Genomic DNA, 11,441 nt, shown 5'->3' on the forward strand with positions numbered 1-11,441 from the left:
CAAACTGTTTGAAGCCCTCATGGGGAGGCTCATCTGGCATTTAGAAGAAGACATTTCATAACACCGATAGTAAGGAGAAGGCAGAGGTTATAGCACAAACACTAGTGAAGGTGCATAGCACAGACAACCTAAGGCAAGAAGAGAAAAGAAGAGAAGAAACTCTCCGTAAATTTCGCCTTGACACACGAGCAGGAGAAGAGGAGGAAGTGTTGAACAGAGCTTTCACAAGGTCTGAGCTCAAGGGTGCCCTAAGGAAGTTAGGGAAAACAGCACTAGGGAAGGACCAAACATGCTACAGCATGCTCAAAAACCTATCGGAGACAGGGCAAGGCACAATTTTAAAGTTATTCAATAAAGTATGGGAGTCAGGGGTGATTCCAATTGAGTGGAAGAAGGCGGTCATCATCCCTATTAAAAAGCCTGGGAAAGATCCTAAGCAGCCTGCAAGCTATAGGCCTATAGCGTTGACATCACACATGGGTAAAACCATGGAGAAAATGATCAATGATAGATTGAGCTACTGGGTTGAGGCCAAGGGAAGGCTAGAAAACTATCAATGTGGGTTCAGAAAAGGAAGAGGGACAATGGACCCAGTCTTGTGTCTGGAAGACGAACTTAGGAAGGCACAGATAAATAAGGAGGCAGTAGCAGCAGTTTTTCTTGATATAGAAAAAGCGTATGACATGTTGTGGAGAGAGGGATTGCTGATCCAATTGAACCAGCTGGGTGTCAAGGGGCAAATGCTCCAATGGGTTAAGGTATTCCTGTCAGACAGAACAATAATGGTACGTATGAATGGATGTATGAGTGAGTGTTACCCAGTGGACAATGGCACACCGCAGGGGAGCATTGTTAGTCCCTTGCTGTTCTCAATCATGATTAATGGCATGTTCAAGGATGTACGACACCTGACGGGGGTTGCACTGTTTGCAGATGACGGGGCAATCTGGAAAAGATGGAGGAATATTGCATTTATAACCCAGAAAATGCAGTGGGGAGGGCTAGGAACACAAAAAGAGAGAAGAAGGTGGAGGATGGGTTCTCCAGAATGAGGTTCAGTCACACAAAACTCAACAGCACACTTAACAAGATGAAGAAGCATGTTGGGACCTGTGAGTGCAGCGACAGCCAGGAGACTGTAGAACATGTTTTGATTCAGTGTCCAAAATACCAGACAGACAGGCAACTACTCATCAGCCAGCTACAGGAAGAAAAGGTGTCCTTTAACTTGCAGAACTTACTGCAGCTGAGCACGGGTCATGTGGGCTTTAACCACCTTTGCAGGTTCCTAAAAAATACAAGGTTAATTAACAAAATTTAACAGACAAATCAATTGATCTCTCTTTTCTTTTTCTTTTTTCTCTCTATTTTTTTCCATTAATACCAATTTGTTTTGAGGGAGGGTAGCTATTCCTGTTTCACACTCCAGTCCAGAGGTGGCGGTAATGCACCAACCAAGCTGGTTTGCCAACCGCCAGAAAACCACAAAAAGAAGAAGAAGAAGATTTCTCCTGGCACCGTTCTGTCTCACAGAGATAAGCAGTGATTTTCTCCTCTCTTTTCGGCTCACCTGCTTTGTGTGGACCCCCGAACATTTGACTCCATCAACCCGGACAACGTGATGCTGTCACCGAGGTCAGTGTGGTTCAGATCATGCCTCTGCAGCCCACCGCAGCAGCAACGCCAACATGTTCACAAGCCGGCTTAATAACGTCACGATCCTTTAAGCAACCATGTAAACTATCTGTGACAGTGATATGCCATTATGTGATGTCTTATAATGCTAAAATAATAAAGCAAACTCAACCTGGGAGAGGCCCGGCAGACCCAGACAGGGCGGGAGTCACCGTGTACACTGAGGGTGTGTCGTGTTCATTACATTAACCCTACATTTAAATGTACTTTAACACACAGAGGAGAATCTGCTTTTTATTGGACAAGTGTTGAACAGCCAGACTTTCTTCTAATCTTTTAAAGTGGTCTTGAACAATAGTTCTCCAGGCTTTCTGAAGGTCTTTCAAAGTTTTACTTTTGACACTGGCTTGCTTTTTCACTCATTTTCAGTCCAGTTCTTGTACCTTTAATACATGTCTCAATAAATTACTGCACCTGTTTCTTGTTTTCCGGATGCCTCGAGTTTGTTGCACCGTGCTGTGTAAATAAACTGCACACTGTGCAAACAATAAAACAAGGTGAAGCAGGTCTTTTATTTTCAAGCTTTTGAATTGAACTCAAGCAGTTCTACAGAATACAGTGAGGATTTATTGTGAGTCTGCTCACTGTTTGTTTCACCCTGGAGCAACTGGGCATGATTATAACACAACAGCTGATCCGTTATAATTGAAAGAAGGGGATGCCTGTGGATGGAAATAGACTCCTTGGGGCTAAAGTTACTTGTTTGTTTGTTTGTGGTCTGCAGGTTGTTGCTACGGTCGGCTGCATCCGTGGGGAGCAGGACGCTCTGCACAGGTGTACCGTTAAAACAAGGCAAAGCGCCCGACATGACCGAGGGTAAGAAAGCAAACACACCTCCTTTTTTATTTAAGGAACCCCCCAATTATCAACATAATTCCTCTGTAAACAGGTCAAAAAAGAAAACAACAGTGCACAGTGGAGGATTGAATGTTAAATGTCGTGGGGGGTTATTTTCACTGCATCTATGCACATACTTTTATGTAGTTTTTATCTGTATTTCAATTTTTATTTGTTGGATTTAACCACCAGTTTGTGTACCAACAAACAATCAATAACCAATAATGATTGGAAGATGTACATATCAAGAAATGCGGGGTGGAATCAAGACTTTTTATTGTATATTTTTTAATGGATAACTGGGACAGAACATACAGAAGTGCCCTTTTTTGTCTCTATACCCCTAATCTCTGGAAACATCCAACATAAGGGTCAAACCAGACACGGCTAGTGGATAAATCTTGCGCTTGTGGAAACAAATCTTATCAATGAATACAGTTTTAAAAATGAATGGGAACCAGCAGGAGAAGAATCCTTTTGAATTCAAATGTGATCTTGAGTTTCTCAGATAGCAGAAGATCAAATAACCTGGTGTGATCTCCCCTGAGGTGATATTTCCTTGATATATACTCCAAATAATAGTAATAATCAGAATAATTAGAACAAAAAATAAAATAACAAAGCATGATCAGTTATTGGAATGTCTAACTCAACAACTAAAATTCCAGTAAGTATTCATATAAACTTATACAATTCTGTCCCTTCTTTCATTCATATATATATATATATATATATATATATATACATACACACACACACATACTTATGTTTAGTCAACATTAAATGCATATCCATAAATGCATACATCGACATATATACATTTATATATTGTATTTTCCAGTTGGGACACAGAATGTGGATGTTTCGGACAAATGTGGATTCTTTCCGCTTCAAACTAAAGAAACAAACATGACTGATTTTGACCTAATTTGGAACAAAGGGCCTTAAATTTGCCATCAACTTTCACACTGATCCTCTGCACAGCTGGCTGAGGACACATCAGTCATGTAGAGAAGTAATCATCGACAACATGTTGTAATGGGTTTTATATCTTAAAGGAGAAAATTCCTCCTAAACTGTAAGCTGGGCTGAAGAAAACGTGGTATTTTGGTGTTTTTCAGACGACAGAGAAATGTGTGAGGTTTGTTCACATAAATCCTCCAGATTCAGTTGTTCTCTTGAAGGTTTTGTCTCCTTCAGATGTTTAACGTGTGTCACGAGTTGTTTGCCGTCCTCCGAGCGCACATCCTGCATGTTTTAATCATTTTTGTTTCTCCGCAGGAAGTCCACTTTTACACGTGTCAAATGGTGTGTGTTGGTAAACCGAAACAAATCTTAACTGCCTGAAACTAATTAATACACTTTTAATCCGCTATAATTGCACTCTAATTCGTCTTGCATGTTTTTGCACTGTCGACCCGTAACACACCTCGTCTCAGCCTCTTTCTGTGCACCTCTTCCATCTTTTGGTACGTCTGGACTCAAAGCAGTGTGTCTCATCTAGCAGAGATGGACCCTCCCTCCTCTTACTCCCTCTGTGACTTCAGTATTGTTTCATACTGTCTCATTGTTTAAGCCTCACGGAGCTCCGTGCGGATAACTGCACGCCTGTGAGAAGATGTTTAAAATTCAGGCTGAAAACAGAAGCAGAATCCGAGTTTATCACACAGCTGCTCTGAGGCTGAACTCCAGCAGAGACGGAATGAAACAATCGGCCTCGACTTTCTGGTTCTATCATCGCTCCCGCGCATAGATGTGAGGACACGACATCTGACTGTTTTGTCTCTGCTTTTCAGTGCGTAACAGGCTGAGAGAAATCGTGGGAGCATCCACGAACTGGAGGTACTGAACCGTGCGCTTATGTGCGTCCTCGTGTTGTTTTGGTGCCTCACTGAGGTTGTTAACGTGTCAGAGTTTTTCAAAAGCAGACTTTAATATGTTCATGCTCAGCCTATAGTTCCACATTGTTGCTCTCATTTTCACAGACTTCCAGTATATATTACAAGTGTTTAAGTGTCAGCTCCCTCAGGTGGTTCAGTAATGGTATGTCAATGCTGCACCAGTCAGACACTGTAGACAGTCAGACACTGTATATGTGAGCAAATTTCTTGAAACTTGAAACAAAAGCAAGGAAAGAACAAACAATGAGAAAACGAAGCTGCTAGTGCAGTTATGGAAATAAAAATATGACCTTTTTATCATAATCTTTTCATATTTCATATTAAATCTTTAACCGATCTTCACTTGTATCCTAATGTCATGAGATGCTGTTTGTCAAGTTGGACTCTTTTTTTGCGTATTGCATGACACAAATATTGTTTTATTGTCAACGATAATGCAGAGAAGATGCATTCCAGATGCAATGCTTTTTTCCTTTACATTACACTGGCTAGTTTTCTGTTTATTAAATAATTCGCAAAAAGAACATTTAAAGAAAATACAGCAAAATTTACAGAGGCCATGATTATAAATATTATTTATAATGATAAAAACAACCAGGTAGTTTATATCCGGGTAGTGTTATATTTAGAGACAGATTCTCTTACGTCATCCACAGTGACCATCAGCAGGCCATGGCAGAGCGTGTCTCGTTGTCGTCCATGTTGGCGAAGTCTCAAAGCGACCTTCCTGCTAAGAGGATGAAGGACAGCTTCCTGGAGGTTCACCTGCCTCTCGGCTCCGAGCCACAGCTCAGGGAGAAGTACCTGACGTTCCACAACACTGTCAGGTAGATGCACACAAACACCTTCCATCAGTCCATCCGTCAGTCCATCTGATCCATCCATGCAGGGGGGCCGGAGCTTATCCCAGCTATAATTGGACATCAGTTTGGAATCATCAACATAACCTCACAGCAGCTAACTTGAACTAATGGGATCAGAGGAGCTCCTCTGGGGACGGAGACGTCTGCTGTGAGATTCTTCATCTTTAAAAAGCACAGCACAAGGCCCAGACAGCCCTAATCTGATCACTCTGTCCTAATTAATAGCTTACAGAGCACTTCATGAAATGAGAATACTTCATGCATCCCAAAGGGAAATTATGTCATTAGAATTAATTTAGAGTTTACAGAGCTTGTGTTCCATCTGCGATGCATTCATTCACTTATACATTGAATTAGTTCACTTGTAGATTGAAATAATCCCCGATTTCCTTCTTCCTCTAACTGGCCTCGTGTCTCTCTCAGGTTTGGCAGAATCCTGGAGGACTTGGACAGTTTGGCAGGTATCGGTAAACACAAAAGATTTCTGTTCAGATAAGACAAGGACCTCCACACGATCAAACACTCATGAAAGTTTCCTCCTCCTCTTCCTCGCAGTCCTCATCTCTTACTCTTTCACCTATAATCCGGAACTAAAGAGGTCTCCGCTGTCTATTGTCACCGCACTGGTGGATAAGATCGGTAAGCGCCTGCAACGTGTCGGGACGATCAGGCCGACAGTTTGTTTAGTTTGGCTCTGAGATCGTTTTTCCTTTTCTCTTGTGGCTCAGACATGAGGCAGCACATCATCTATCCCGACTGTGACGTCAAGTTCACGGGTCGTGTGACGTGGGTGGGGAAGACGTCAATTGAAGCAAAGATGCACATGTCACAGGTAGACACACACACATATGCTCAGTGTTATGTTTGATTATTCCTCCTTGACTAAAATGACCGACTTCCTCCTCCTGCAGTACCGTGATGGAGCGTATGCCCCCATTCTGGATGCTACATTTGTCATGGTGGCTCGAGATCCAGAGAACAAGAGGTAGCGTTTTAAGAGCTACTGTTACTATTTATGGTGCAGATTCTGTATGAAAACCTGTGGTTTCTAACTTTCACAATAAATCAAAGCTAATGAAAGATTAATGACGCATAAGCAAGGTTTTCCACTCAGATTGGACAGGTTCAACAGAGAAGCAACTTGATCTCAACTCTGAGATTTCAGACAATAAATGTGTTTGCTTCACTATCTCTGATACATACTATATCTTGTGTTCTGAGTAGATTTAACTCCTAAAACCTCCTAAAAGTCGTGTTCAGCCACAAACCTCAGGCCGCTTCTGTGTCTCACCTTGTTTTAGGGCAGCGTTTGTAAATCCGCTGAAGCCCGATGGACCAGAGGAAGAGATGGTCTTTCAGGAAGGAGAAGGTAGGACTTTGTGACTCTATAACACGAGGTAAACATGCTTTTATTTTGCCAATCTTTTGGTCCCTCTCTTCTTCTGCATTTTCAGCAAATAAATCCCGCCGTGTGGAGCTGAGCACTGCATCGCTGCTTAAGGTCGCTCCCACAGACGAGGAGAGGAAGATCATACACAGTCTGTTTCTCAACACTCTGGACACAAAGTACGACTACGATATTATTATCTTCTAAGAGATGAATTCAGTTTCATCATACAACTTAGAAGTTGAATAAAAGTCGAAAATTTGTTGTGCTAAAGTCTCACACAGCCGCTGCTCGCAGTAATACATCATCAGTTCATCAGAAGACATTATTCTGGCAAATGAGACATTTGAAACATTCTCACAAGCTTTACTTTTGAGAGGAAATACATAATTCATCTATTGATCTATCAATTTTGTGCCACTTATCTGTGGATGATTTAAAGGAGGCATAAAAATATATTAATATTTATTTTCAGGCTCTTTTTTTTGCCTAGAATTCCACAGACAGAAATCCATGTCTCTGCATTTGTGTCCATAGCAACTGTTTTTTCTCTTCCATGATATGTGTCTGATCTGATATCAGTGACAGGAATTCTGACCTAAATCACACGCACCCCATAAACCATGTTAGGCTTAGGCTAACATTTAGACATGCCGCATATGTGCGTGACATTTAACAAAGCTCAGAAGGTTTTTATGATGAGTTCTGCTGTTGGTGTTGCTCGCCTTAATAAGCAAACTGGAGCTCAGAATTTCCATTTTCCTATTTGGAAAAATCACAGAAAACACCAAGAAGAAGCTCTTGGCTGGGAACTCAGATAATGTTTACAATCCCCAACATTTTAAGTCGGTCCCTTGAAAGGCAGTTTCCCAAATAGACATAAGATAAGATAAGATTAAACTTTATTGATCCCACAGTGATTACAGCAGCTCAAAAAGACAGGGGTATCAGGGCAGTTTAGAATTTAGATTATATATACAATATAATTGTACAAAACAAAAGATGCAATACAAAAACAATGCAAAAGATGACATTTCAACATGAAATTTGAACCGATTACTGCATGTATGTATGGTTACAGTGCAGCATTATACAGTCTGATTGATGATGGAATGAAGGACCTGCGGAAACGCTCCTTCTTACATTTGTAACAGCCTGTTGCTTAAGGCACTCACAGTCTGAAGGAGAGGGTGGGAGGTGTTGTTCATGATGGTGGACAGTTTGGCCAGAGCCCTCCTCTCCCCAACCACCTCGATAGAATCCAGGGCCACAGACTGAGCTGGCTCTTTTTATCAGTCTGTTGAGTCTGTTCTTACCCCCCTCTTTTTGCCTTTGCCCTGCCCTGATATGGTCTGACAGTTCTTCTCTGCCTCCAGACTTAAAAGCCCTCCTTTTCTCCAGCAGCAAAGCCACCCAGTCACCCAGGGCTTGTTGTTTGAGAAACACTGTACCGACTACCGTAGTGGGCACGGTAGTCTCTACACTAAAACTGATGTATCCGGTGATGCAGTCCGTTAAACTGTCAATGTCCTGTCCATGTGGCCCGCAGAGCACATCCCAGTCAGGTGTTAAAACAGTCTTGGAGCGCCTCACTGGCCTCCTCAGACCACTGCTCCACATACGTTTTGGTGAGGGGCTGTTTCTTCACCATTGGTGTGTAAGCAGGGAGCAGATGGACCAGGTTGTGATGTGAGCGGCCGAGTGGGGTTAGGGGGACGAGTTGTAGGCGTCTTCTAAACTCTTTCACTTGTTATTTTTATTCCAATAAAACATCAGACAAAGTGCTGATAGAGCACGATTATCTCATTTCTGTCTGAAGTTAAGTGAGCTATATCTCTGCTGATGAGATTTAGCTGTTTATAGCAAAGAGAAAAGAGCGAGCTAAAGAGTTCAGACTTCCCACTTGCAGCAGTATATTTTACTCTCTGCTCGGTGACGTAACATTAGGCTGTAGATCTGAACAGCTTCACTGATTTACATATTTTCAGACGCAAAGAAACGCATTTTTGTTTTCTGGTTGAGTTTTTGACTCCGTGGTCCCTCAGACACCCAAATATATGTTCTCAATTGCAGTAGGTGATGTTTTTTTTCACAGTTTATCCCTTTAATAAGTGTCAGTTTTAGAATTTATCGTTAAACACGGCCGTAATATTCTGCCCTGTGGGAATTATAGTTGTCAAACAAAGATCTCACAATGATTAAAGCACGCCACAGTCGGGTTTATCTGTGTGTATTTAGCAGTAGGCTCGAGTTTTAAAGCTGATGTCTGCGATGATATTACTGACTTCAGTCCTGATAGAAATGCAGAGAGAGAAGCTTACTGTAATAAGGAGTATGTTGGAGACGGTGTTGGTTACAGTTAGCCTTCTTCCTCTGCTCCTCCGTCACATTCATGTCCAGAAACACTCGCTGTCTGTCGCTCTGTTGCTATACGTGGTTTTGGATCTTTTGTGTTAAGGATGCGACACCATTATAGAGATCTCTGTGTTAAATATTCCCTCTCGGTGCGTTTGTCTTCCGCTGTTTCAGCACAGTCAGTTTCCGCAGCCGACTTCTGCCTCCAAACTCAGTGTGGATGGAAGACGCCAAACTAAAAGGACTGGAGATCTGCCACCCTCAGGTGAGACAAATGCACTTAAAAAAAGAGTCAGATGTATCACTGTGAATCACGTTTGAGTATAAATCTTGTTGTGAGTTTACACTTTCACTCGCCTCAACCTTAAAACCATTTATTAGAAGTTCCAGTCCAGCCATTTCGCTGATTTTCTCAGCTATAAACAGCTTCATCTGGGAAACCTCACCAACCTCAATCCCTTCTCTTTCTGTTTGATCAGGAGAGGAACATCTTCAACAGGATATTTGGAGGTTTTCTGATGAGAAAAGCCTACGAGCTGGGCTGGGCCAACGCCTGCTCCTACGGGTGAGAAATTTGGTCAAAAGATAACCCAGAAGAGGGGAAGAATATTTAATTGAACCATAATTAAACACTGTGTCTGCTTGTGGTGTTTTACAGAGGATGTCGGCCAAGTCTGGTGGCTGTTGATGATATCCTCTTCCAGAAACCCGTGGAGATCGGCTCCTTGCTGCTGCTCTCGTCACAGGTCAGAAAAAGATCTCCATCATTGAGGGAAACTTGCTTTTAATTGTTATCAGTTTAAGTTTGTACTCATTTAGGTGGATTTCCTGTTTGGTTAGAGAGCAGCTGCTGAACATAGTTGAGTTTTTATCAGATAGAAAGAAAAACGTCTCCTCGAGGACACCAAAACTAGAGTGAAAAGAACAAGTTTTGGACCTCAAGCTAAATGTTAATAAGGTTATTTAATGTTCAACCCAAGCTGTTTTCTAAACCATCATTTTCTTCTAAATTCACGATGGTCACACAAACAATATTCTAGTGAATGTCTGTTTGCTCTTTAACACGTTCTATCAATATATATGTTTACGGCTTCAAGTTCTTTCTCTTAGTCGATTTAGTTGATTTAGAGAAAATCAGTCACGAAAACAGAGTGGCCACGTGTGATCAGATCTCAGTCACCTGCTCCGTATGCAAATAAACACGTGACGTGCCTCACCTAAAAACTCAAATGCACTCAGTGGCTGAACTTTATTCAGACATGAACACACTTCAGATTCACCCGAGTCACATTTATTGCTGAATTATCAACAATAAGATGAGAGAGGATTTTTTTTTCGAACATTCAGAACCTTCTTTTCAGAAATTGATGCATTCAGTCCATTTACAGTGCGTTCACACCTGCATTTAGAAATGTCCTGATGTGATCGGATCAGTCAGGACGCATGTTGGCACCATATGTGATGTATCTGTGTGTGTGTGTTTGTGTGTTTCAGGTGTGTTACACACAGGGGAAGTACATCCAGGTTAGAGTTCATAGCGAGGTGTATGACCCGCTGACACGGCAGCACAACACCACCAACGTCTTCCACTTCACCTTCGCTTCAGACCGCGACGTCCCCAATATCGTTCCCATGACGTATGGAGGTGAGAATCTGGACAATCTGAGTTACGTTGTTTGAGCTAAAGTAGAGAAAAAAAGAACATTTTTGTGGATAAAAAGTCTGTGTCTGTAACTGACGATCTTGTGTGTTTTAATGTGTCGTGTATCTGACAGAGTCTATGCTCTACCTGGATGGGAAAAGACACTTTAACCAAACAGTTGAGGCCTGAGAGATCCAAGATGCGCCTGCCAATGCCTTTCACCATCTGAGCAAGCCAAAGAGTGCGTTTGTGTCAGCTGGGAAGAATGAATGCAGTTAACTTTCTTTACACCCTTTTTATACCTCGCTCTTTGTTTGATTACTTTTATTGTATTTGCTCTGGAGGTTTACACTTTGCTGTCTTTGATGCACAACAAAAAGAACATATTTATGACAGGTGCCAGGAGAAAATTAAGTTAAAGGTCCTGCTCTTGTTGTATTCTCATATAGTCTTACTCATATATGCATGGTGTTACAGTACAGTATGTTAACATTTCTTATTTTCACTGTCACTTACTCACACAAATTGTTTGACTTTACTTTTTCTATGGTATTTCTGAATGTGTCAGGCTGCTGCAAGAGGGACAAGGTTCAAGGCTTTGCTCAAATGGAATAAATATTTATCTCAACTTTGCTGTTTTTCCTCCGACTTTAATAATTGCTGTTACATCCTTCATGTATATTTTCTGGCTAATTTTTCAAAAGAAGAACATGAGATTTTATCTGATTTGTCTTGTTTTTTTTGTGGATTTGATGGTTTTA

At 41.6% G+C, this 11,441-nt stretch overlaps 1 protein-coding gene across 2 annotated transcripts; it reads left to right on the forward strand.

Annotated features, from left to right (window-relative positions):
• Positions 1-1,406: 1,406 nt before the first annotated feature.
• Positions 1,407-11,308, forward strand: acot9.1 (acyl-CoA thioesterase 9, tandem duplicate 1). 2 transcript variants are annotated; one of them, XM_075452991.1, is made up of 16 exons: positions 1,407-1,635; positions 2,420-2,511; positions 3,814-3,840; positions 4,329-4,374; positions 5,090-5,260; positions 5,720-5,757; positions 5,852-5,935; positions 6,025-6,128; positions 6,208-6,281; positions 6,598-6,665; positions 6,751-6,862; positions 9,213-9,303; positions 9,518-9,603; positions 9,697-9,784; positions 10,533-10,683; positions 10,814-11,308. In XM_075452991.1, exons 1-16 carry the CDS (start codon positions 1,622-1,624, stop codon positions 10,867-10,869), a joined length of 1,302 nt encoding a protein of 433 aa, XP_075309106.1. In that variant the 5' UTR covers positions 1,407-1,621; the 3' UTR covers positions 10,870-11,308. The 2 variants fall into 2 exon arrangements, with proteins under 2 accessions (XP_075309106.1, XP_075309107.1); XM_075452992.1 differs by lacking the exon at positions 3,814-3,840.
• Positions 11,309-11,441: the final 133 nt, after the last annotated feature.

The sequence above is a fragment of the Odontesthes bonariensis genome, chromosome 20 (assembly GCF_027942865.1).
Source record: "Odontesthes bonariensis isolate fOdoBon6 chromosome 20, fOdoBon6.hap1, whole genome shotgun sequence".
Classification (NCBI taxonomy): domain Eukaryota; kingdom Metazoa; phylum Chordata; class Actinopteri; order Atheriniformes; family Atherinopsidae; genus Odontesthes; species Odontesthes bonariensis.